Source organism: Hyposmocoma kahamanoa, unplaced genomic scaffold (assembly GCF_003589595.1).
Source record: "Hyposmocoma kahamanoa isolate Upper Pololo Valley unplaced genomic scaffold, ASM358959v1 120, whole genome shotgun sequence".
In the NCBI taxonomy this organism is placed as follows: Eukaryota; Metazoa; Arthropoda; class Insecta; order Lepidoptera; family Cosmopterigidae; genus Hyposmocoma; species Hyposmocoma kahamanoa.
In genome coordinates, this window is record NW_020653415.1 from 1,502,408 (window position 1) to 1,529,829 (window position 27,422).

At 37.2% G+C, this 27,422-nt stretch overlaps 1 protein-coding gene across 3 annotated transcripts in view; it reads right to left on the bottom strand.

The window, feature by feature from the left end:
* LOC113240161 (max-binding protein MNT-like) overlaps positions 1–27,422 on the bottom strand; it is a 57,275-nt gene that overhangs the window by 19,597 nt on the left and 10,256 nt on the right. Inside the window, exons 1-2 of one of the 3 annotated variants that reach the window (XM_026477395.1) lie at positions 13,229–13,363; positions 7,426–8,022 (exon numbers count right to left, since the gene is read on the bottom strand). The exons of 1 other annotated variant lie outside the window; for it this stretch is intronic. In XM_026477395.1, the coding sequence (XP_026333180.1) occupies positions 7,426–7,852 (427 nt within the window). In that variant the 5' untranslated portion in view covers positions 7,853–8,022; positions 13,229–13,363. Of the gene's footprint in view, positions 1–7,425; positions 8,055–13,228; positions 13,364–27,422 lie in introns of those variants that run through there. One more of the 3 variants, XM_026477394.1, reaches the window with a different exon arrangement.

Below are 27,422 nucleotides of genomic sequence, written 5' to 3' on the forward strand. Positions count from 1 at the left end.
GAGGGCTGACGTTAACACATGTGGTTGTGCGCGTGGTCAGAGTTTGACGTCCGCAGTTGCCACGCCGAAAATCAGCTGCTGGGTAGAGTGCCAGAAAAAAACGCTCGTGTAACCGGTATTCTGTAAATACTCGAGTCTTTATGTTTATATTCGCAACGCGTTCAACAAAATCGATTTAGTTTTATTATTAGACGCAAATGAAGACCACTCATAATGTTTGGAACATCTGCGGCTTCATGTAAACAAACGCATGAACATTGTAGTGTAACATTTAAAGTGGCAGTTCATTCCGAAGAACAAATAATGCAATCACAATTTACACCGTTCAAAATTTACTACATTGTCGCACGCTGTCGTCGCAGCTACGCACGCATAGATAGCAAACACACACATGCAGATTTCAAAGTTGAATAACAATCGTTAGGTAGAGATGTAATAACATTTTTTTCCCCGGCCATTGTCTGGATATTACATAATATTCAGCTAAAAACACGAAACATAATCTAGCAGATACTTAAGAACACAAAAAGACATGTAACCTTGAAGAATCAAACGTATTAATAGTATCCAATATAATTTCCTAAGAAATGAAAAGAACATGTGACGTCGAGAAAAAGATGCCTAAAGTCATATAGGTATAATCGATTTAACAAGTTTCTTTAACTTCTCAATTTCACGTTTCAACGACATATGACCAAAGAGAAGTGATATAAAAGGAGCACATAGAAATGAGATGTTATTGACCGTTTCGCTTATTACCTAATAGAGTTATCAACTGTGGTTACAGAGACACCTAGACTTTGAGGAACGTCCTAACTTTATAAGTCTTCACTAACCCCTTACTCCCGAATACAACAGGTCTAAAAGTGTTGCATAAATGTGTAAGTATATAAATAGTTTGCGAATAACAACCTTCCAAAGATGCGAGCCTAACAGCGACATTATCGGAACAATGTGAATGATTCACGACACGATATAAAGTGAGTTTTAGCCGATTTATGATCGACACCACGATATATTATGTAGTAATCTGGAGCTATAAGAGCATTACCAGAGCATTGAAGCTTGAACAAGCACATGTCAAATATTGGACAGAGAGAAAATAGACAGATTCTGCCACGAGGCAGACGAAAGGCCTGTGCTCTCCTCACCCGGTGTTGCCCCCTATGGGCGTACTAAGCGCGTTTTGGGAAAGCACAAACCACAATCAAAGGATATAAAAACTGTCGAAGCCAGGAAAGTCCTTCATACTTTAATGCTGTTGGCCTTGACTCCGAACTGTAATTACTGTGATCAGTAATTACAGTTCGATTGTGATGACTCACAATAGAACATTTAATGGTCACATTGATGAGGGGCCGCATAGGTCATGTATGAAGCCAAAGTAATAATAATAAGAATATAGGTTATAATGTTGGGTCATTCTAAATTCTGTTACATCCAAACGTCTTTACATAGATTAGATGGTCGTAGTTTGTGCACACGACGAAGTATCAATTACCTGAGTGAAAAAAGCGAAACTATCTCCGTATTTTTTTGAAAACAAACAAAAACCTGTATTAATTGATTCACATTTATTCTTCTCATATTATTAGATGTTATAATTATTATTACGGAAACAGTTCTCAATTTAAAACATTTGGAAGTAATCAGAAAGTCTGTGACAAATAATCTGTTCACCATATTATGCTTAGGAAATCTGAAATTCAGCGAATAATTGAAATTGGTTAACAAGCAAATTAAAAAGACTATATGATCAACTCGAAACACGATAAAGCAGTTCTTAAATATTTCAAACTAAAATGCCCAGTCCAATAGATGTTAAAGAAATTAACAGAAAAAAATTGGTTTCCACTCGTATAACTCTAGCGAAAACTTCAGATAGAAAAAAAAATAATTTGATTAATATGCAGTTGTATGATACTAAAAACAGCGAACAATAAAATTATAGACATCTACATATAGGGGGGAAACTAACATAATAAATAAATCTAAAAATCTCAAATCAATCAAATCATAATTTCGCACTTATCAAAAAATTTATAAAACAAAAAAAAAGGCTTGAATACTATGTAAGACTTATTGGTTGTCAAACACAGAAAGCACCAGAAATACAGAGTACTGGGGGCGATTATGCAACAGGGTGGAGTTGTGCGTCATTTATCGTCCTACTGCTTACCTCCATAATGTGGGTGAGGACTCTAATCAAATTGATCTAACTCTCCAACGGAGTAATGTCTCCAACTATAAGGAAATTCTACAGGTATACGAATCTTCATATGAATATATTGTGGAATTACGTTACACATGTTTTTGTTCTCCGAATTCCGCAACTTAATATGCGCATTTGCGATATTTCATTAAAATTAATAATTAAATTTTACAGGTTTTCCATAAAAACCGCACTTGCATCACAAAACTGAACAGCCGCTAGGTAAATTTTTTTAATTCCTTATTTTATTCCTTATCTGTCTCATGTATTTTGTTTCTTTAATATAAGCATATCCAAATAACTACACGCGCACGATTGGTGGGTATTAGATAATGTTATCGTTAGCAAATTTATTCTCAATATTGTTGTCATCACAAGTTTTTGAGTAGATAAGAAATGTCAAAACAATAGCTTCTTTATTGTATTATCAATAATATTGTCAAGATAGTGTATAGCATCCATTAAATAAATTAATAACAGAACATTAGCATACAAACCTCAGTAATGGCATAAATTTCGTAGTTCGCGTGCTGCTATAGCGAAGTTTGAAAAGCGTCAATGCGTAAACCCATAAATTTCACATGCACAATGGTATATAATCATAATTCACCACTGATACATCATAATAGCTCATATCATCCCTTATCACGCTATTGGACATGAAATCGCATTTTACAAAAATGAACAACAAAGAACATGAAATTATGAAACAAAAATTATAAATAACTTTTTGCCGTCCATTACTGAACTGATTACGACGTACATTCGTGGTAAAGGGGAAAATTTCCTCACTTCACGTGACATAGGAACAAGGAAATTATGAATCGTCAACCATTTTAAAGGAAGTAAGCTTGAGCAAGGTTTTAAGGCTCTTGCCCAACACAAAAGAAACAAAAAGTTCTCTTGTTACGTGATGGTCGCCTGGTATACTTGCGCATGGTTGCGCGCGCGTACAACCAACAAAGCACATCTCTGCGAAGAAAACATCTATATAGACAACCATAAGCTACATAGTACACTACGTACACACAAAGATGTGTGAAATCGTGTGTTCGTTCAGACACCAAGGAAACCGGTATCAATGCAATGGTCCCGAGTGGCGGGCGGTGGATGGCGGCGCGGCAGCAATGGCGTGGCGGCATCTGGTACACCGATGCGAAACCGGTATCTAAAATACCAATGCCAAAGCAAAGCGAGTGTCGCGCGACCAAATTGCAACATTGCAGTAGCTGAATAGTTATATTGACCTTACAATTTCTAGAGCGCAGACGAATTCAATCCAATAATAGTTGGATTATATTTAGATGTGTAGAAAGTTCAGTGTCACAAACGTTATATACATATAATAACATTAATAACATTCCAATACGCGATTTGAAATCGGTAGACGATGAGACATTATAGTATTTTCTATTCAACGTATCGGAAGGTGCGTGTAGAAATTGAATATTGCAAAGAATGTGGCAAATGAGACGGCCAGTGTACCTCGGTGGAGGGAAGCGAGGGGGGTTTCTGGTCTGGAAGTGATAAGCGGGTAATATGATGGGGTGGAGGGGGAAGTGCTCGGCACTGGCACGTGACAAGCCGTCACGCGGCGCGAACTCTCCCGACCGCATCCGATACAACATCGAAGGGAGAATACATACACTATATAACTACTCACACATGCACGGTTTAAAAGACAAAGCGTCGAAATAAAATTTCATGCAAGATCAAACATTTTGATACATACACACAGAACAAAGGGTCCTTGTAGTGACTGGACATAGTAGGGTTATTGATGTAGGTCAGCTTTACCGTCGAGGTGGCGACCGGCTAGAGAAATGGTGAGATTACACGCGTCGGATTATTTGAATCAAATTGCGTTGGAATATTTTTATCGTAGTGTCAATAACCCAGCCGCGACGAATGCCGCTCCACATTTTTCACAACGCAACGCTTCAATGCACACACACGCGTGATAATAAAATAATTATTTTATTATAACAATACTCAAGCACGGAATGCTGTTACTTAATTATTATAGAAAGTAAATACGATTTACGACAAATATTTCTTAGGGACGAGTCGTAGTTACATAATAGATACCAGGGAGTCATAAAATGTTAGGAGTTTGATCGTTATGGCTTAGCAATTTGCGGTTCTGTGATGAAGTTCTAGAACACGATAGCCACGCAGAGCACTAATTGCAGCTATAGGCACATGCGCAGTAGGAGTTCAACCAGTACTATAAAAAAACCGACCATTAGATAAGTTATCACCAATGAAAACAAACGCTGTAAAATTGTTGTATTCATATATTTACGAGAGGAGAGAACGTAATGCTTTATTTGTAATTTTAAGTTACCCGAAAATTGTTCAAAACAGATAAACTCTCACAACTTAATTAAAATATTTTTATGTAAGTAATGTTTAGAACATTATTTTTATTGAAATTTTATTCATACGGTGCAAAGTATGAAAGGTAATAAGGAATAGAAATCAATATTATCCAGATCTAACAGGAAAACGACATAATGGACGGCCATATTGCTAATTTCAATCGAACTTATGACGTCATAATCTCGAACCTTCCAGAACATTTTCAATTAGGGATCCAGAGCCAAAGAATAGTTGCCTTCATAATTGTATTATAAAGTAAACTAAACAATCGCCATAATATTACGCAACGCGTCGCGCGTGGCGTTATTTAATTACAAGTCGGCATTATTACGTAATCAGATCCTATTTCTATGATTAATAAACAAATGCGTCAGAAATTTATCCAGAATAACAACATCTTCTGCATTACATTTCAGCTTTACTTCTGTATAGGTACTTAAAACAAGCTTAGGCATTCAAAAGATAAACATTTTGGATTTGCCATAATTGCCTTTTGCATTTTCTTGGAGGGATTGAAATTTCAACTTATATCATCATTACAAGTCAAAAATGCCACACCAATGACTACAACGACCGATACACGTGTATACCATAGACATAACTAAAATAAAACATCTGAATTATTGCGCCCGAAATCATTGTACGAAATTTAACTAAATATAGAAACTAAACTGAGACCCAAACTAGTTTTTGCGCATTACTTATTATTAATGAACCAACTTTACTATTATAACTCGCACCTTCATAGCACGTAAATGGTTGATGTCACGCAAGTAGGTTTTTAATTTGAAAAAAATTTTCAGTATCCTAAAAAATACTATATTAACGTCTACAGCTTCCAAGTTGTCTAAAGTGTATGTTGATAAAAATGAAATAATGATACAAATAAAACAGGGAAAATGGTTTCTCCGTTTGGTATCCAGTATTTCCTCGGATGAAAAATCCCAAACAGACTAATTAATATGTTTTAATTTATTCTAATTTCTATTACTAATTAATAATAAATTAGACTTAATAAAAATTCATTCAATAAAATAATTTGTAAAACGTAATGTAGCGTAAATTGGAATGTTTTCTTTGTAAAATTAAAAATAAGGTATTTAATCAATAACTTTTGTAAATACAGTGAAATAAATATATACATATAATATTAATATTAAATAAATATATAATATTAAAAAATAGGGTGGTTTGCATTAATATTAGATATAACTGGTTGATGACTGTACCATCTCAGTCAACCGTGACCATGGGACCTGTATAGGGCCCGAAACGTTGGTTTGTTTGAAAAAACAAATATACGCGATTTAAATCCGGAAAAATAGTTTCATTTCCTATGTGTAACAATCGCGAAAACCTAGACTCGATAAGATACAAATAACTTTTTTTCAGCCGTTACTAGTCCAGTGTAGGGCAAATGAATCCCTTTCCCTTCTTCCATTCATCTAGCTCATCACGTCTCTTTTTGGGCCTTTTTTAAAGTATTTAAAAAAAAATGCGTGTTATAAATGCTTGTAAATCAAAACCAATGTTATGATTGGGACAGTTTTGTTTTTCAATATCAACAGCTGTAATCCTCAAAGCATTACAAATTTTCTATAATTTTCACAAGTACCGATTTGGCAAATAATAACCTAACGAGCACAATTCCTTCAAAGTATATCATCACAAGCCAAATATTGACAAATAGCATTGCAAAATCACATAAGTGTAACAAATGAGTACGTGTATTGATGATATTCTAATTATAGACGACCGGGTTGATTGTAATTGAACTGGAAACTTTTCAAAGGCAATTACTGTACAGCTAGGCGTTGTAAATGGCTCCTGACATCAAATTAAGGGCAATGTATTTAAAGCTTCACATGTAGTCAAAATTAGTTACGGTCATTTTAAAGAACCTGCTCATCTAAGATACAATAAGTATAGAGATATACAAATCGTGCTTTATTTCTATATAGAAAATGGCAAGTAAAAGAAAGCAGATAATCTAAAAAGCTAACAAAAATGGGACTGAATCCGGACCTTACGGAACACCTTACGCTATCGCTGTGGTATACGTGCTCGCAAGCGTGCACATGACGACCTTGTTGGTGAACGCGAACGCCTTGACGGGACCGGCACAACGTGCCACCCGTTCTTGTTTGGCTCCACGCCACTTCTGATGCCCTGATACTCGTACAATCCCCAAGGGATACGTGTAGTCATCCTAATTGAGTATTTTAATTAAAATTCAAAACTTGACTCGGAAATAATTGTTACGCGAGAGTGTAACCGTCTCCGTTTATTATACCAACACAAAGGATCTTTGGGCTCAAAAATTTGTAGATATAAAGCAATGTTATTGTTGAATAATTTAAATAAACACGTTACACGAGCCACCAATCAATAGTACTAATATAACGAGTTTTAAATGTTACGATAATAATCATAAGCATATAAACAACGCGCATTTGTCATTGACGTAGCTGACGAACTGTTTAAAAATATGATATTAGTGATAATATGATATTAGTGATAATCATTTTGTTTAAAAAAGTTTATGAATTTTTACAGCCATTGCTAGATGATATTTGTGCAGTAGTTAGAGTGTACAGCATCGCTCAAAATTGTTACTGTAGAGCGTGTACTTGTATGTTGTTGTGCAAAAACACGCCGAGGTCAGACGCAAGGTCCTACAATACTGCACTTATAAGATTCTGTACGCGACGTGTTGAATCAGGCAACAAATATTTCCGTGGTTTGCCATAAAAAACCGACAAAACGAATATGTCGAGAAATATTTTATACACCATATAACGGACGACTATATTAAGGACAAAAGAACTCACCTAGGTACTCCTTAATCCATTTCTTTTTGGGTGGCCTTGTGATCTTTTGATCATCTTTCGTTTCCTCCTTAACCGGACTGGGAGTATGACTTGACGTGGAGGGTCGCTGGACTTCTTGGACGTAAGTAGCATAATGAGGCATTGGTGCAAGCGCCGTCACCATTTGTTGCGGATAGCTGTAACCATTGATCCCCATAGACGGGTGGCCATGAGCTTGCAATTGTTTGTACGTCTTGAGCGTTATAGGGATCGGCTCCACGATACTGCCAAATTCTGTCTCCATGGTATTTATGGCGATGGTGTGAACAGTCTCCGCGAAGAGATCACTGGGAGTTCCCATTGCGCCAAAGAGCTCCGGCTGGGCTCGGCGGCCCCGGTAGCTGGAAGTGCCCAGATTTACTTCGGTGGTTTCCATAAGTATACCCATTCTATAATAGGGCACAAAACTAACTAATCACTTTATAAGTTCCCATTTCACTCACTTGCGTCCTACATACCATTTTGAATATATTTCTATAAGTCAGTTTAAGTCGCGTAAGTTGTCCGACTTTTATTTTAACACTGTTTACTCATTTTCACAATAACTTGGCCGATGATCTGTCAAAGGACGATAAACTTAACGGCTGCGCCTACACAACAAATCAGTAAATACTCAATTAAAAAGACTTTAATTAATTAAACGTGTGCCTTTAGAAAAACTTAGTAACTGTACAAAATCAATTGCGTTATACAAAGTTTTGTACAGGCAATATGTAAGGCTTCTGCAATGAAGAATTGGATACAATTTTGCGCAATACAATTTTGCAAGAAAACCTCGCACTGTGGTAATGAAATTGTTCAAAAGTTCGAAAGAACCCTATTGTTCGAGAAACACGTTTACAGAAGTACACTATACCCGACACAAAGGAAATCAACGTATAAGAGAATCGTACACGTGAAAATTTTAAAAGAGTCACTTATAAGATTGTTGCAAAATAAGAATACAAAACAAAAGCATTGAAAAATACGGATCCCAATCGACCACATGCAAACAATTGAAACAATAATATTGACAATTCAATTGCAAACGGTAGGCCGGAACATGATGATTTCAACACATGTTACTAATACGAAATGTAATCAATACTATAATGTCTACGTAGGTTTTAACAGCTCTTAGAGTGAGAGAGAGCATGTAGGACGTGAGGAAGGTAAGCTAGTTGATTGTTAGAATGGAAGAGGCGACCTAGAAGCACCGCTGGCGGCGCAACGCGCGGCGCTCAACAAGTGAGAGAAGGGCGTCGAACGCATGGCGCGCCCCGCCGGCACGTGCACTCCCGCCCCGCCCCGCGTCGCCCCTTTAGCAGACACTGACAGTTAAATACATCTCCTGCTACATCATGCGGCCCTGGTACCGCGCTCGACCGAATTGGCAGACATTGTGGATTTCTAACAACAAAGAGACGAACGAAACTGTATTGTAGCCATCCACTGCGTTCGTTACCTACTTGTTTATGAATATATCATAATAACGCAGCAAAATTACACAGCATTTGGAGATCATTACCAAATAATGCTAATAAATTATTAAATAACTAATAACTTTAATAAGAATGTGAAATATAATAAACAGCCTTCAGATAAACCCAAACAACCTCTTGTGACAAACAATTTGTACTATGTGACGCGCTGTAACAGAATGGTAGCCAAAATTGTCGAACAGCGTGACTGCACCAGATGGCTGTGGCAGTAGCGATACATCGAAATGTGAGTTAGTAACGTAGTAGTCGTTATCAGTTTAGTCAGAGAGCGATAGTACACGTGTGGCTCCAACGTTGACATTATAGCTCAATAACAAACGAATGCTACAACACCGCTCTAAAATGTTCTAGACCAAACGACGGACACAATTACTTTTTGATACTTACTAAAATATCGACAGAAACTGTTCAAAGTTGAAATAGACAGTTCTGCGAAACAAATTTAGCCACCTGGACAGTGTACTACCTAGTGACATTTAACAAGAAAGAAAATCAATTTCGACATAAAATAACTACAAGTATTTCGAGTAAATATCTAATATAAAAAAATATGTAACAAAAGATGATAAAGAGACACACATTCTAATGATAACGAAATTGCATAATTTAGACGATATTTATGTATATGCGAGAAAATTCAGTCTTAGAAGATTTTTTTCTAACCACTTTCTAATGCTGCACAGTAGATTGCGCAGCAAGGCGACATGAACCGACAGGAGGTTATCCTAGTACTCGGTACTAGAGGTGAACAGCAAAACGTATCGACGTAAGCGACCGTATACACACGCGCAGTTATATAAGCCTTAGGACACGTGTCAGTGTTTATATTATGTAACTGTCTAGTTACCTAGCCTACAACTCAGCACATCACATACAGCTCAACGATGTGAACTTAGATATTACAAATTTATGTTGGTATTTCTATTAACTGAGTAATACGGTGTGATTTCATAGAATCATCGTTGCTGTTACGTCCGCGTTCTGATCATTTTTCTTAATGAAGATGCTTGTATTAGGTTTAGATATTTTGGGCCGTCCTTACGATAATTATGGTCTCACAATATTAAGCAGAAAATTAGAAAAAACACTTCAAGATAAAACTGTTAATTTATGACAAAAATCCAATTCTAATACACCGTTTATAATCGGTTTGAAAACAAAACACATTCCATGTAAGAGAGAACAAAATCATAGAAAGATATTGTATATGTTCCAATAATCGAGAACATAGGAATCAATTTTGCTAAAGATTAAGTGGATTTAGTTTAAAAGTAAATAATATCCAATGGAAAAGGATTAGAGGTTTTCGATTTCGAAGATGAATTGAAAACTTTTTCTTTAGTAAACCTATCTTTTCATCTGACAGCCTACCTTGGTCATCATAGTTTAAATTAGACCTTAGCCAATATTTCACCATTGTGTTATTATAAGTAAACAAACTGAGAAACCTAAACACGTCAAACAGACTCTTGTCTCGTGACTTAAATAAAGTTATCGTTGTGATAGAACGACGACATAACAATGACGAACAAACCATTTAAAAATTCACTGAACGGAACTAGGACATCAGCCAATAAAGGTACTACTATATACATATATCGGTTATTTTTCAAATGCGAACTTAAAGGAAAGCGCAGCTTACGAAATTTTGATGTAAAAAACAAGTCGGGAACATTGTCGATAACAAAAACAATGTTGTTCTTTAAGAACATTATTAGGTACCTACTTATGTTTACATAGTTCGGAACTTATTGGCTAATATAATAATTGCTATTAGCAACTATGTAACACAAAATGCATTGTTAAATAACTCGACAACTTACTACAATAGTGCAAACGATGTAATGCAACTTATTGTTGGATATCAAAGAAATAGCATTTTTCTAAGTAGACACATAAGCTAAGCTAGTAAAGACAAGGGAGAGATGTTTGAGCATCTGATATGACACAACAGTTACGTTAAAAGCATTATAGAACGAAAGATCGAAGAAAAGAAAGGCAAAGGAACACCCAGACGAAGTTAAATGAAATGTGGGAAAAAGTTAATGTCGTATCGAGACAAAACTCAAAGTTAAGGCACCGACGGAGATTACTATACTTGACAAGAGCTTCGCTCTTAAATAAGAAGACCGGCAATCAGACGTTTCACCTAAAGATTCGTGGTAGCCGCCCGCCTATAGACATTTGGAACTCTAAGATAGTATATTTTATCTCACAGATGTGTTGTCGACCGCAGGACGATGGTTACGGTAGAAAAGGAGACCCTTAGTACCTAACCAGGCGGGTTTTGTACTGTGAACTTGACACTAAAAATCCTCGTTGGAATTTTAATCCAATATGAAGGTCACCATGAACCTCATTAGTTGAATATCAAATTCCTAAATATGACTAAATAAAAGATTTTCCATTTAGAATTTCCATACTGAAGATTTTTTATTTAAATACTATAAAAGATCAATGTAACAATGTACTAGATAATGAGGTGATGAATATGATGTAATAACATAATAAATTGAAATGTATTAATACATAGCATTGCAGCCCGAGACAGTTATCTAGAAATAGAAAACTAATGACGTCTCATAAACTAAGAATAAACAAAGAAATTGCATTCAATCATGAATCAAAAGCCGACTGAACTGAAGTGCAAAGTGAAATTAACCGTGCTGAAGTGATTAGTACAGTAAGCAATTTGGTAGCACGAACTAAACGAATGATTTTACATTTTTATCATAATATAGGACAGATATTAGACACGCAGTTTTTATTTTGCGCAATAGGAAATACATTGGTATTGAGTAGAATTTCTATACGTAATCATTAGCTATTATTACGTGAAAAATTGTACGGTTCTCCGAAACTTCATGTCAATTTCATAATCATAGTGTTGAAAGATGATATTAAATCTTAACAAACAGTAAATTTGTTGATAATTAATATCGGTGCAATGGGTAACATATATGTATATGGGTCATGACACGTCATATTATGATTGAAAAAAGCATCATAAATTTTCACTCGCTTAAAGCGGACGACCGAAGATGGATTTACAGAAAGTATCCCAAAATGAAAGTATAAAAGGTAGCTAGGACTAAGCAAAAATGACTAAACAGCAAAAAAAGAAATTATTGGTATGTTGTTAAATCCCCCAAAATTTAAATGTTAATAACATTAAAAAAACTCCATCAGTTGACCGATAAGTCTCCAAATAAATCAATCCAAAAACAGACGATAATAAACGAGCATAAACGAAATTTATGTTTAAATAATAGAATACATGAACTCGATTCTTCCAAAATTAAACAGGTACCAAACATTTAAAATACAACGTGGAAATACATAATGGATTTCAGTTTCTATGTTGTTAAAGACTCAAGAATCATATTGTCTAGTAGGTAATGAAAAAAATTCAGAATTTTTAAAATAAAAACAACAAACGACTACTTTTACCTATCGGTCAATATACGTTTAACTAAGTTACCAAAGTTTTGAAATATCGAGCGCTATTTGCAACGGCTGTAGACTAAGAAGTCGTAACTATGGATTAGTCATACGACATTACAAAAATTCTGCGAACCAAAGAAATCGAACTTATGTAAAATAATTAATTTACAATTACAAGTTTGAAATTATTGTCGCCAGGCAAGCTAATCTCAAATATCAATCTAATGCAGTTGTCTGCAATAGTAGTGTATTGTGGCGATAAAACACATGAGCAATACCTGTATCGCCATTGTTACTCAGGTGCATTTCATTGCGTAATTGGACAATAGGTTAAACATGACGCCAGAGCGCCAGACTTATGCTGAAGGTAATAAGAAAAGTTGCCAGACTATTTCAAAAATGGTTTTTCGGTTAAATTAACCAGATTTATATACTATAACGCGGGTTAATCGAAAATAAATGGAAAGACCGTTGAACTAATAGACAGGACTGCTAAAGAGGAAGACGCAGTTAGAAATTGAAATTGCAACAATGAATTGCGATGACACGAGAACGACATCGAACGTGAACTGAGCGAGTTGCAAAGGGTCCAAAGTGCAAGTGTCCAGAGGCAGTGCGCTCAGTCTACGACGGTGGGTCAGACGGGCGCCGACAGCCCGCGGACACCCGCTAATTGGTGGTGCAGCGAATGCGAGGCGCGCGAGCACGTGGGGCGCAGCGCGGCGCAGGTGCCGCCGACCTCACGCTATCTCGTCTCGCCTCGAGGTTGCGGTGATAGCGCACGCTATTTTCGACCGTCGTCACCGGCTGACGATCGCAAACGCAGCCGCGAAATTTACCACGACTCCTGAAACGGAAGCGCTCGGAGTGTTACCGCGACGCGGGCGGTACGATTCACGCGAGCCGTATCTGAGTATCGATAGCACCGGCAGATAAGGGGCGACGAGCAAAAGGCAACTCGACCGGCGCCGATGCGATCCGCTCGACGACTGAGTGGCCGCCGCCGCGGATCGCGGGCCGACTCGTCTCAGAGGAAGGTGGAGAGGGAGGCACGACCTCCGGAACCCCGCGCCGGCCACCGCACCTCACCGCCCGCGAGTGAAACCGACAGAGGACGAAATCGCGAACGGCGAGGGAAGGAGGGGGGCGCGCACGCGGTCGAGCGCGACGCCCGCCGCCGTTGCACTCCGTTTTACATAACGCTGCACGAGCGGACCGGGCCGACACGCGAAACGGGGTCGCATCCACGGCTGCGAACACCTCCAGAATTTAAAGAGCTTCGCCGATCGGTAGATGATGAAACGGCGGCATTAGCACGCAGACGTGTACCGAGGAATCCGTCGGCGGCGGAGTCAGTGAACCTCGACGTCGACAAATAAGGTGAATGGAACATTGCAACCGAAACGAGAACGCAACGGTGCGCGCCGCGTAGGAGGCGACGAGTAGCGGGCCGCCGTCGCTGCCGCCTCGCTCCTTATGCACAATGGCGTTTAGCTTTCTAATTGGACGTGGCCCTGAGCTGCGCTGGCAGAATTCTTCCTACTGATACACTTTAACTGGCAACTACTTGCAGTAAAGCCATTAAGATCCGGCTCGAAGGACCATTTTAATGACAAAGAAACTGCAACATCTTTTATTTTCAATAGCAAACATAGAACTTGCGATCCTATTCGATATCTTGAAATCATAATAACACAGTCGAAAGCAAATAACCAATAGGAGAAACCTTGCGTCATTCTGCGACTAATCATCCTAATAGGATTTATCTAGTTGTTTATAAGAGGGCCTCGTACGCCACGCGTGCCACGTGTTATCTGTTACGTTACCGCCATCCATACACCAGATGCTTTTGAAGACTGCTATTATTAGCCGAACACCTATAGCAAGGCTTATTAAGTCTTGAAAAGAAGTAGCCGTCTTTTAAATAAAAAAAGTGTGAAATATAAAATGTACCAATTTTGACCTTACGAAATCTCATACTCCAAAGTAATTGACGCGAATGAGGAAACTTTATAACTATAAGTTCTGACAACAAAGCTGAACAAAATCTCACCAAAATCAAGAACGCAGCTGTATAAAAAGAAACCAACCACCCAAGAAAGTCTAAAACAATCGCAAGACTCGTTAAAATACCCACACTTAAACCCCATTGTCGGTCGAGTGAGAAAAGCGAGGGAGCGAGCATCATTTGGAGTGCAGCTAACAGGAACGCATAACTACGTGCAGGTTCCGAGTTCCGATAAGAAAGAAGGGAAGGTGCGCGGTGTAGAGGGGAGGATTGATACGAGCCGAGCAGGGGCAAGGTAAGTACAAGTATGAAAGTGGGGGTAAGTAAAGTTTGTGGCCGGCGTGGATGTGCGGGTCGTGCGGTACGGGCACGGCGCGGTGGCGCGCATGCGTGCAGCGGCTGACCTTGGCGCGGTGCAGCGTGCACCCCTCCCCCGGCGCAAACACCCCCCTCGTACACCTGGCGAGCAGGTTGCTCTAGCACCATGCCTAGATACTATTTCTGGAACGAATCTGGAAATCAAGTATTTCAATACAAAGTTTTATTGCAAGTGGCCGGGGAGATCGAATAGAAAGCTTATAAAATTATGTTTGGATTTTAATCAAAGTAAATGCAAAACTTTAGTTAGTGTGCCAGGTATTGTAACTTTAAAAACGATTTTTGACATAGGAAAAATTAAAAAATTCCGTGATTTTAAACAAAAGGCGAATATAGACAAAAACAGAAACGATATATGCTAAAACCACAAAAACAATTAGACACAGGAAACAAGACATAATTTCTAATACTAGAGACTAAACAATGAATAGCATGATTTGTACAAATACAAGTATTATGATTTGTATAAATATAAGATGTTGACTATAGAACATAATATAGAAATACTAATGTCCACTTGCACTAAATTTAAGTATGTCTTAAACCAATGCTTAAATTGATAAGACACTCTTAACACAATGTATTAAGAGTGTCTTTTGCATTGCAATTATTGGTTTAAGACGTACCTAGGTTTAGTGCAAGTGGACATAAATCTATCAGTAATCTATAAGAACTACGCAAATGGACTAATGAACGGATCCAAACATTTCGCCATAGGCAAATATGTTCAAAAAGAGAACAGTTTACTCCTTAGAAAAAAATAATAATATAATATAGAAGTTTATAGAAGTGAATGACGTAAAGCCCACAAAAAAAGAACGATCTATTTTTTTTTTGTACTGTCTTTTCCACTGGAAAAGGCAAAGGCACTAATGCGCCATATAGCCAAGACTAAGCGTCGTAATCTAGAGCTCTACTCAATGCTCAAGTCAGGATTTGACTATGGTTTAAAGCACTCGAAATCATACTCAAGTCCCTGCTATTAGGGTCGTATATCCAGTGCTTGTGTTGCCAGTACAATCCTGACTTGAGCATTGAATAGAGTTCTAGAATACGACCCTGAGAGTATTCTCTTTCTTCCATTACAAGAATTAAATGTCTTCTATAGTGCTTCTTATGAAATAATATAAAATTGGATAACATTTACGAATCCTGTCCATTCCTGTCTTCTAAGACTTTGAGGATGGCCATAAAATAATGGAAAAACCACGATAAAGACGTTTTAGAAATCGACACATTTAATTTTAATTTTTCTAAGAAAAAACGCGGGTAAGTGACAAAATTTCAAAATTTTTTGAGATACGAGTATCATAAAAATACGATAACCCAGTTTTAGAATAATGAAATTGTTTAGTGATATTTCAGCTATGCATCGTTAGGGTAGATTCCGATAAGTCCAACACGATAACTAATTTGAAGTGTTTTTAAAAGAGAATTTTGTGCTCCATTTTTTTTCTATTTAAAACGGATATTTGACAATTTGTCACTTAGCCGCTTTAGTTAGTGTACGGCTGTGCAATGGACTTTTATATATTTATTTTTATTAATTAAGCATTGGATACAGAGCAATCAGCTTAAAAAGTTAACTAGTAACTCAAATCGCAATTAACTTATTTAGTAGCAGTTAGCAGTAGAGCTCTTTGTGAAAGGGTTCGTCCAGGGAAGTACTGCCACCTTTCCTATTTTTGCCGCCAAGCAGTAATGTAAGCATTACTGTGTTTGGAGTTTGAAGAGCAAGGGTGCTGGTGAAATTACAGACACGTGGGACTTGTCAGCTAATGTTTCAGGGTGACAGGTGCAGTGACAGAGTCTCTCAGATCTTTGCGATTTAAAGCTCTGAGTGGCACTGCAACTGTTACGGACAGGTGTTTCGCTGACCACCAGGCGCACGACTTATTCGTCTTGGTCACTCGATATCATAAAAGAAACCAAAATAAAAAAAACTGAAACTGCCCACAGTGACTAAACCTCATCTACAGAACGTTTACATGGTTGGGATAGTTGACGCTGTATAATTTGTAGGAATTTATCAAATGAATTTATTTTCAATAAACCGGTCATTCTCGGACGGCAGTATGCCATTTTTTATCTTGCAATATTATTTAATATTCAAGTATTGTGCCTTGAAATATTTGATAATTACACGATAATATACTTGAATATGTAAATAATAAAAATAGCCACGGAAATTAGGTAGTGAACACTAGTCCGAGAATGATCGAAATATAATGGGTAATTTAATATGTTTTGAGAAAATAAAGGTGAACAAAGTTATGAGGTCGTTTTTTTTTTTAAAGAAAAAAGCTATAATTAATTATGTTCCTATAGAGTTCTTAGGTTTTTGCGATTGCTACATATAACTATTTTATTCGGATCTAAACACTCTAATCTAATCAATCTAAACACGGACATATTTAGCTAAAAAACATTGAATTATGATGACAATGTCCATTCATGTTATGAACCATTGCTGCGTTGCCCGCGATACATACCTAAAAGGACGTTTAATTTGAAAAAGACTGACTCCAATAGTTATTAAAAATAAACCAACCTCAAAAGTATGCTTATCGACTTATTGGAATTACATCTATTTGCTAAGTTTTATTGAAATCGGTTATTAATCCCCAAGTTTGCTACCGTTACCTAGAGGTGGAATATTTTCTTTAAATTTAAATGAGACCAGTAAAGAGGTACCCTCTTTCCAACAACAAAAAAAACAGCAAACTCGCTTCACAAATAAGCCGGAGTAATCGCGTGACATACACAAAAAATACATAGGCGAATTGAGAACTTCCTCCGTTTTTGAAGTCGGTTAAAAATTAAAACATGTTTATTCAATGTTTTACTAAGACACGCGAGCTCTTTAATGGATTTTCATAGCAGTAAAACACAAAATTCATAAATAATAATAGTAATAATAAATAAAAATTAATACATAAAAATAAATAAATAAAAATTTTCATTATTAACCGACTTCAAAAAAAGGAGGATGTTCTCAGTTCGACTGTGTTTTTTTTTTGTATGTATGTTACGCGATAACTGCGGTATTTGTGAACCGATTTTCATGATTTTTTTGTTGGAAAGAGGATACCTCCATAGTGGTCCCATTTCATTTTGAAGAAAATCATCCACCTCTAAGGGTGGCTGATCACATATGAACATTCATTTTTATACATAGCGCCTAAATTTTACTTAAGGAGCAATTATTTTAATGGTTGGTTTTACAATTCTCCAATTCAAGGCGTTTTTCTCTCAATATACTTTTAGTGAGAAACAATTTTCATTATCTCCTTTGTCCAAGTCCTGTATAGTAGCGAACTAGGTTTATATTGCAATAAAACTTGGCAAATAGATGTAATTCCACGTACTTTTGAACTCGGTTTTTTTTTACTTTAGTCAATTTGGCTTTTAACTAAGTTTTACCTTTTTTTTTTTGAAGATGCGATTTGATCCCCTTCGCACGTGATGGAAAGTGACGATGAAGTCGAAGATGTTGCATGCACACTTAGAGAATGCCTATTCACTCTCGACTTGAAAAGGTCGACAATACTTCAAAAAGTGAAATCGAATCGCTTCGCGCGAATCCTGGGAATGTCCACAACATAAGGGTGGAAGGATGGGGATCCTACGTCTAGTCCCCCGACGATACCTACCTCTAAATGTGTCCATGACAACTAAATGTGTTCATTTCATTCGATCAAATTATATTGAACGCTCCCATCATACTTTATGACATGCTCCAACAGCAACCGAATGTAACATAATAATAGCTATGCAAGGGTCCCGAATAAGTATCCCGTTAGTAAATCGTAACGAACGCTATGCGGGAGACCGCCGGAGCGTAGCGAACGCCACTCCGAAACGTACCACGTCCGTTTCCGTTACCCATTTACGCAACAAACCCTCTCGACTTGAGAATAGAGTCTGGTCAACGGGACTCAAAACTGAAGGCGAGTTACCGGAGGAAGCGGTGAAAAACCTGTTTTGCTAAATAAATGTTTAAGGTATTTAATATTAAATAATGGACTTAAAAAAAATGTATGATACACATTAGGGTATTGTCCAAATAATGTGGTAATTTGTTATACCATAGGATGTACTTTACCCGATTATATTAAATCCCGAAAACCGTCTAAAATTAATTATTTAAGAATAAAATATCTAAATTTGCACGTACTTTTTATATGGAAATAACAGAGAACATGATACATTTTAGTTTTAAAGTGTAGCTAGGGCATCGAAGCCCGGACCAATTTTGAAAACCCGGGTTTTCGGGTCATAGTACAGTCAAAACCCGGGTTGACTGGGTTTTTCGATCTTTTTGTTTTATTAAAAAAACCAAACTGTGTTCTTATACTGATTTTCTACAATGGAACAAAGTATGAGGAGAGGAAGGATATCGTAAATGAAAGAGGACTTTCCAAATAGCAAGACATTGAATAAACTCTTAAAGAAATCTTCCATTCCATTTCACGCATTGCTTGTTTTCTTGGTTGTTTGACAGGGAAGAAACGTAGCAACTTCTTACCACGTAATTATTTATCTAAGCGTGTTTTAATTACATTTATTATTGTATTAGCAGTGGTTTATAAATAATAAATAACAAAAAAAATTAAGTAAGATATTTGAAAAACTCGGGTTTTTAAAATCAAACCCGAGCTTCTTTGTAACCATCAGAACTGGGACCATTTTCCTGGACCTACGGACCTACTGGAGTAAACGGGCTCGATACCCTAACTGTAACCCTATAGTTATTAAATTCGCATTTTCCCCGAAACTTGAAAATTGCCCAGCGGTTTAATGACACGCCGCCCGCTGCCCCGTCAGTCGTCATCGGGTGCTTGTCAACTCTCCGCCTGTTCTTATTTAATGAAACACCTCCTAAAATCTAGGCTCGCGGTAATATACCTAGCTTTAATAGTGAGTATTACGTCATACGACCTGAGTCGCAACTACAAAACAGCTGATAGAGTTTTTAAACCGAAAAACGCAGAACTGAATGTTGGTTTAGAAACGTTTCAATAAACACCCTTTGTGGAGAAATGATTTCACTGATACGCCAACAATCGATTATAATCATTAGTGCTACAGGTGTGGAAACACCACACGTGATACGGCACTTTATGGCATGATAAAAGCCACTAACTTTCAGAGTCGGTAATAGGGTATATGTTACAATCGGTACCCTAAGGGTGCGTACAGATCTGGCAAATACAAATCAAATGCGCCTGTTTGCGAAAGGCTCGCGAGCTGCATACGAGCATTAAGCGCAGGCCATACTGCGAAAATAGCTAAGCTTACTTAGCTCACGTAGCCGGGGAATCTTTTCATACTTCGATTTACACCCGAAGTAAGCTAACTAAACTAACCCAACGATCCCGCTAGTTATGTAAAATATGTCGCCCTTCTGTCGCCCTCGTCCCTGCCCCGCATGCAGCCATAGTCACTACTTACTACGTATTTTGACGAACAAGTCGTGCGCCTGGTGGTATGCTGGTGGTACTTTTATTTAATAGACATAGGGTGGATAATTCGTCCTCAGTGGTCCAACCGTACACCGTGGACGCTATATGAGAAGGTCCCGGGTTCGATTCCCTGTAGTACTAAACTGTGAAATGAACTTTTCAAAATTGGCTCTGGTTTTGGTGTTCTGGAATGTGTCCCAGAGTGAATCCCGTTGCTCTGGTACTTGTGTGTGGTGTGGTGGTAGTTGGTGTGTTTAGTAGTGGTTGTGCAATTTTTGTTTTTATGTTTAACTATCAATTACGACAGTTATTTCAGAAGAATAGTTTTGTATATTATGATGTTTAAATTATTATGATATTTCAAGAGAGGTTTTATCCACTCTATGTGTATTCTGGAAGTTGTAAATATACGCTATTCCGAGCTCTCTGATAATTATAGAGCAGGTAACGTACTCGCAATATTTAGCTGAACAAAAAACAAATGAGAATACAAAATAATAAACTTTATTTGTAAGTCAATGAACTTTATATTGAAATAAATAAGAAATAGACATAAAATAGCAATTAAATTCATTTTATTTTATATTTGTTTTTAAATTTATATTTGTTTTTAAAAACAAATCAACGTTTCGGGCACTATACAGCTTCCATGATCACGGCTGAAAAAAAATAAATGAAGAAAAACTAGTTTCATTTGTAATTGAGAAAAAGTATTTTCAATAAAAGATTAAGTAAATTAACACTTGACCTCCATCTTCATGAAAGTGAAAGTGGTTTTAGGCCATAGTCCGCCAATGGCCCAATGCGGGTTGGAGACTTCAAATGCAGGGTTGTTAACTTTCTTCGACGTGCTCGTTTCATCACAATGTTTTTCTTCTCCAAAAAACACATGGTAAATTTCAAATTAAATTCCGAGAAACTCAATGGTGCGAATCAGGATTCGGACCCAAGGTCTCTACTTGAAAGACGGTAGATCGAACTATTAGACTACCACTCAACTTAAACCAATTGCAGTAATCGTCTTACCTTATATTATAAGTTTGTTGCAATGCATAAGAAAACTTATTACTTTTTGCATTTGATTCACGTGATTATGGCATGTCAGATATGGGAATCGACTTGTACAATAATATATTTGGTATCAAAAGGTGTTAGTTATCGACAGAATATCTTTAAAAACACGCCTGAGTTATATTTTTTTTTTTAAAATGTATTTGAATTGACTTGCTGTATAATACAATACTGTGGCAACAAAAGGGGGCAGTCCACCGGATGCACAGATATGACCCGTCTCGAAAGCTGATTTATGCCGATGGGCGTCCGATAATTTGCGATTCACTTTATGCACTGCAGTTAGTGCGAGATGGCTGTGAAGAAACCAAGATTGTTCTCTGTTGCAACCAGACCAGAATCTCGACAACACGATACAAAAAGAATGTCAAGTCAATCCCATTTCTCAATCTTTTTTTCATGTGATTGAATTTCATCTTCATTTATTCTATTACGTTAGGGCGCGTTCCCATTATGTCATAATGTTTTATTTATCGTTAGATAACTGTCGCGTCTAGACTGTTCCCATATCACGACTATCTGTCATGGTGTCGTGGACTTTTTTTTATCGTTGAACGACAGTCATGCCTAGCTGTTCCCAGTGGATCGTGACGACAATTTATCGTTTCACGGCAGCCGCCTTGTTGTTTGCAGATATGAGACAACGATACATAAAACGTCACGACAATAGTAGCTGCGATTATCTATCGTCACATTTTTCTCGCGGTGTTTTATGTCGTAGTGACGTCAAAAAAGTCGTAATGACAGTTAATCGTGTTGTACTATGTGTGAATGTGAGTCATTTAAATATACAAGGCACGACACTTTAAACTGCATGACTATCTGTCGTCACGACATAATGGGAACACGCCCTTAGTTGATCATTGTAGGTATTGTCACCATATTTTATCGTCATACGTCCTAGAGGCGGTGTCCACATTTAGGTATTTTGTTTAAATTTAGTTTTAATTATAAATTAGAAATGTTTTTCAAAATGGTAGATAAAGTCTTAGCAAGGTCGTTAGGGATACAGTGTGTCTTTAAGGCGCATAACGGGTTAATGTAATGTATTATTTGACATTTGAATTTTTCCACTCATTAATTGTAATTAAAAGTTTACTTTACTGGTTTAAGATTTAAGGTTAATATTGCGCAAATACATTCTATATTACAATTTATCGGATGTTGTTGTCTTGACGTATATGTCGGTCGCAGAACAATGTAAGGATCAATTGAAAGTGTGCCTTATAAGTTTACATATAAAGTTTAAGTAGCGATAATCGGCATGCTTTTTTTTTTCAATTTCAAAACGACTGGGAAATATTACAAAATGTTTCGTCAAAAATCGTGTATTTTTAGGTAGCTACAATACTTTATCACAAGATGGCAGAAATGTAATTATAGTTCGTATGCCATTTGCTTGGCTCGAAATTTCCAAATTCACCAATTTTCAAGATCACTGATCATTTACAATTTCAAATAATTACAGGCAATATAGAAAAAAACCTAAAATATCGTCATCATATTTTTTTTTATCTCAGTCGCTGAACTCAATAATCTAAATCTTTAAAGACAATATTTACAATTTAAAAAATGTTAAGTACCTTTTCACATGGACGGTTACTGCGCCGAATGAAAAAGTCGCCGCACTACGAGTAATTGATATGGAATAACATCACAATCGAAACATGTCTTTTACGCTCTTACTGCATGGACATAAGGTTTTTCCGATCAACTGAAACCGATTATGCGTCGATTAGTGTTTTTTTTTATAATAATAAGTGACGGGACGAACAAGTCGTGTGCCTAGTGGCAAGCGACACGCCTGTCTATAACAGTTGTAGTGTCACTCGGGGCTTTAAACCACAAATATCTGACAGGCACTGCCACTGCGTCCGATACCCTGAGACATAAGTTGACAAGTCCCATATGCCTGCAATTTCACCAGCACCCTTGCACTTCGAAACCGCAACGATTTTCACATTACTGCTTGGCGGCAGAAATAGGTAAGGCAGTACTTGCCTGGACGAACTCTTTCACAACGTGTTTCAAGATAAATTAATAAACATCAAATTGTGTTTTGATAAAGTTTATCAAGTTGGAACAAGAACCAACCAAGGTGCCGCCAAGCAGTAATGCTGACATTACTGCTCGGCGGCAGAAGTAGGTAAAGTGGCAATACTTCCCTGAACGAATTCTTTCACAAGGAGCTCTACTGCTACTCAACTATAACCTAATACTTGATTTCCGTAAATGTAGTTAAAATCAGCCAAGAGACTGACAAAAGAAAAACATAATAATAATAATGTGCCAGACAACCCACACCAATTACCTGTTCTCGTAAATGGGGAATGCCTGGTATTATGAGTACCTACCAGAACTACGGAATTCTTGGTACTTGATGTAAAGGGCTGGTGTCCGCAACTAGTATAATAATACAGGCAACTCCATATAAACGTAGCGTCGCACACATTCGCATTATCTTGCGATCTTCTTCTTCTTAGCGTGTCGACTCTTAGCGTTTGTATTTGTGAGGACCAATACTTAGCGACTGACACAGCATTATCAGTGGCGTTGTGCAGGGCCTCGCGTGTGCAGGTGTAGGGACCCGCAAGACACGACAAAAGACGAGCCATTGTCTGGGGGAGATGCCACACATACATGCGCTCTCCGAGCTAAAACCTGACCTGTGCATGCTTCGGCCGACTTGGGTCCGCAGCCTATTTGGAAACTTCTAAGTCTGCCAAGGTAGGTCATGCCCAGGAGAGAGGTGCTCCGACAGTGGAATGAGTGACGCTGTGGGGTATCTTTTCTTCTAGAGACGTACTCGGGCTTGTTTAGTTTCCCCGTCTAGAAGGAATACTTCTTTAATGAAGCTACTCTTTATAAGGGGTGCCGTGAGTCACTCTCTTTTTTAAACGTTCCAGAGAACTAGGCACGTCTCTGCGGACGTCCGGAGGGGCAACACAACGGGAGATACAACATACCAGGGGTTGCTTTCAGACAGCCCCCTATGATTTGGCATGTGTTATTTAGTGTTATGTTCACCAGGTGCTCGCGATGCATTCGCGTTGCAACGTTGGTAGTTTTACCCACGTTTCATTATTAAGCGAATGTGTGCGTACGTACACCTTCACCTTCACTTCACGGTCACCTTACTTGTTTTATTAATAATTTGAAGATACTCTTCTTTAAATGACGACGTTCCGTAATTACCGAGATCGCACGCTGCACAGACATTGGGATCCCTTTGCTTAAATAAGAGTAATGTTGCTTCCGCTGTCACGCCAGCATTTACCCCAGTGTTGAAAGCGACCGTGTGAAACGGATCTTATACATTAACATATTTTATCAAATTATGTAGGTGTATCGTTTATGTATTAGATGACAACGGTTGTCGAAAACACCGTTACAACATTCAAATATTTCTGAATGACAGATTTTTACGTAGCGCATTACGTTGGGAATTTTAATTTCAACTAAACTTTTGTTATAACTATGTTATAACACAAAATTTTGTTTTGACATTAAAAAGGTGGTATAGGTTTTATAGCCGTAAATACAGTTCCTTTTAATAATTAAGAAAAGCAACTTCCAATAAATACTTATTCCCATATCGTCATCTCATTAGCTATCGTATGTGACGTTTGGTCGTAACAAGGTAAATTTACGTCATCACTCAGCTTTCAAAAGTGAATATTCGCAAATTAATACGACTTTGACAAGATCTACAGTTCAAGATTTAACTGAAAATCGGGAAAAAAATCTTACACATAGGTTTTTTTTTCATTTATAATCCAAAACAAAAATAACTGATACTAGTTCATAAACCTAACGTACCTACTGCAATTTTTAACGTGTTTATAGTACGTCGTAGGTGGCTAAAGCCGTCGTCTTGATCAGATTTATGCGCTATTACTTAATAAGTACAATGACAAATGCATCATTCGTTTCAGAAAAAAATTACAATAAAAAAAGAAATTGTAAAGTTCTGCTTTGAATGGGATTTTGGAAAACAACAGTTAGTCATTTGAAGAGAATGGGTATTTAAATAAGTAGAAGTTTCCTAAATATGGTCGACGTAATGGCTTGACCTGCCGACTCTCAAGTAGAAGTTCGTGGGTTCGAATACGGACTCAGTACACCTGTTTTACGGAATTTCATTTGACATTACCATGAGTTCTTCGAAGAAGGAAATCATCGTGAAGAAACCTGCACACATCTGCAAAGCAATTTAATGATGTGTGTGTAATTCCCAATGTTAATTGGGTCTGCGTGTGTGTATAGCGCAAGCTTTCTTATTGTGCGAGGAAGTCTGGGATAAGAAACGAGCGGGACTATGTCTTTACTTCCTTCTAACACTTCTGACTGCGTGGTCGAGTGGCTTGCACACCAGTTTTCATGGTGTCACTATCACTGAAGTCCCGGGTTCGATCCCGGGTCAATGTTGAAAAAACTAACTTTTCTATATTGTCTCGGGTGTGGGAGTTTATGGTAATGTCGTTGTTTCCAATTTCGATAACACATGTGTTTTAGTTTCTTACTTTGGAATCAGACCTATATAGGTATGTGATGTTGTTCTAATATAAAAATAATCTTAGTACAGGGTACCACAAGTCGAATTGAAAACCTCCTCCTTTTTTGAAGTCGGATAAAAAATAGCCTAACTATACGAGTATACGGTCGTCACCAAGTTTTTTAAAACTTCTACATATAAATAAACCTACGAAAGTGCGTCTCGTTCGCTATAATGTAAATTGCCGTAACTTACAATATTTACGCAAATTAGTTATTTACATAACATTGAACGTGACCTTTTAATCGAACAATGTACCTATATAATTTTTTAAACGAACACACATAAGTTCATAAAATAAATGAAAAGAAAAATAAAGGTATAATTTGTGCGTGACCGGCACTGTTCAATTTGTGGCATTGCTGATTGGCTCTCAAATGTCTGAATAAAGCTGGATTATCAGATTTATACGTCAGTCGTGTAGTGTAAAATAATTAATACCGTATTGCGGATTTTATTTACCAGCGATTAATGTTTTTCACCGACTAATTGGCAATGATTTAAAAACATTTATTATCTGTTAAACGTTGCATTATACTAACAATATTTCAAAATGGGAATAAACGCGACTTGTTAAGTCGTAGAGCAGTAGAGCTTAGCCGCCAAGCAGTAACGTGAGCATCACTGCGTTCCAGTTATGAAGGGCAAGGGTGCTGGTGAAATTACAGGCACATGGCACTTGTCAACTTGTATCTCAGGGTGATGGGCGCAGTGGCAGTGCCCTGCATATCTTTGCGATTTAAAGTTGAGAATGGCACTGCAACTGTTTTGACAGGCGTGTAGCTTGCCAGCAGGCGCACGACATGTTCGGCCCGTCAATCAAACAAATATGGCAATTTATTATCTTATAAGCATTTTTGAAAGCGAAGCATTTTCGATTTGACACGATGTATCATGCGCTGTAGCTTGTGTCAATCACGTTCTATCATTGACTTTTTAATTTGTAAGTCAATGCGTTCTATCAATTAATTATAATTCATAACTAATTATAAAATGTTGTTGTTGTCGATACCCAAAGGCTCAGTTCACACTGACGCGGAATCGCGTAATGTTTTTCGCTTATAGCATATTTATCTCTATTTTCCAATTATTAGTTGTAGTTGAAAAACAGGACGCGACGCGACGCTACGCCTCTGCGCCAGTGTGAGTTGAGGTTTTGGGTATCAACAAAAATGACAGCTGTCAATACGATCTCTGGATTGACAATTATTCTATTTAAAATCAAATAAAAATAAATTAAATTAAAAAATAAATTTGACACAATCATATTACGTAATTATTCCGATTCACCGACATTTTAATAATTACAAAGTTAGGTATATACAAAAAAAAATCTACTAACACTAGTTTATAACCACTTTTTTATTATTATTATTACTAACAAATTATGGAACTCATCTGAAATAAAATCATTTTATTTTTATTTTCAATAATGATGCTAGTTGGGCGAAGGCTTAACAGTATTTAGTTACGACAAAAATGTCAGAATCGATTATGATTATGAAAACTATTAGAGAACTTTTGCAATTCATAACATCTACCTACCTTTAAAACAA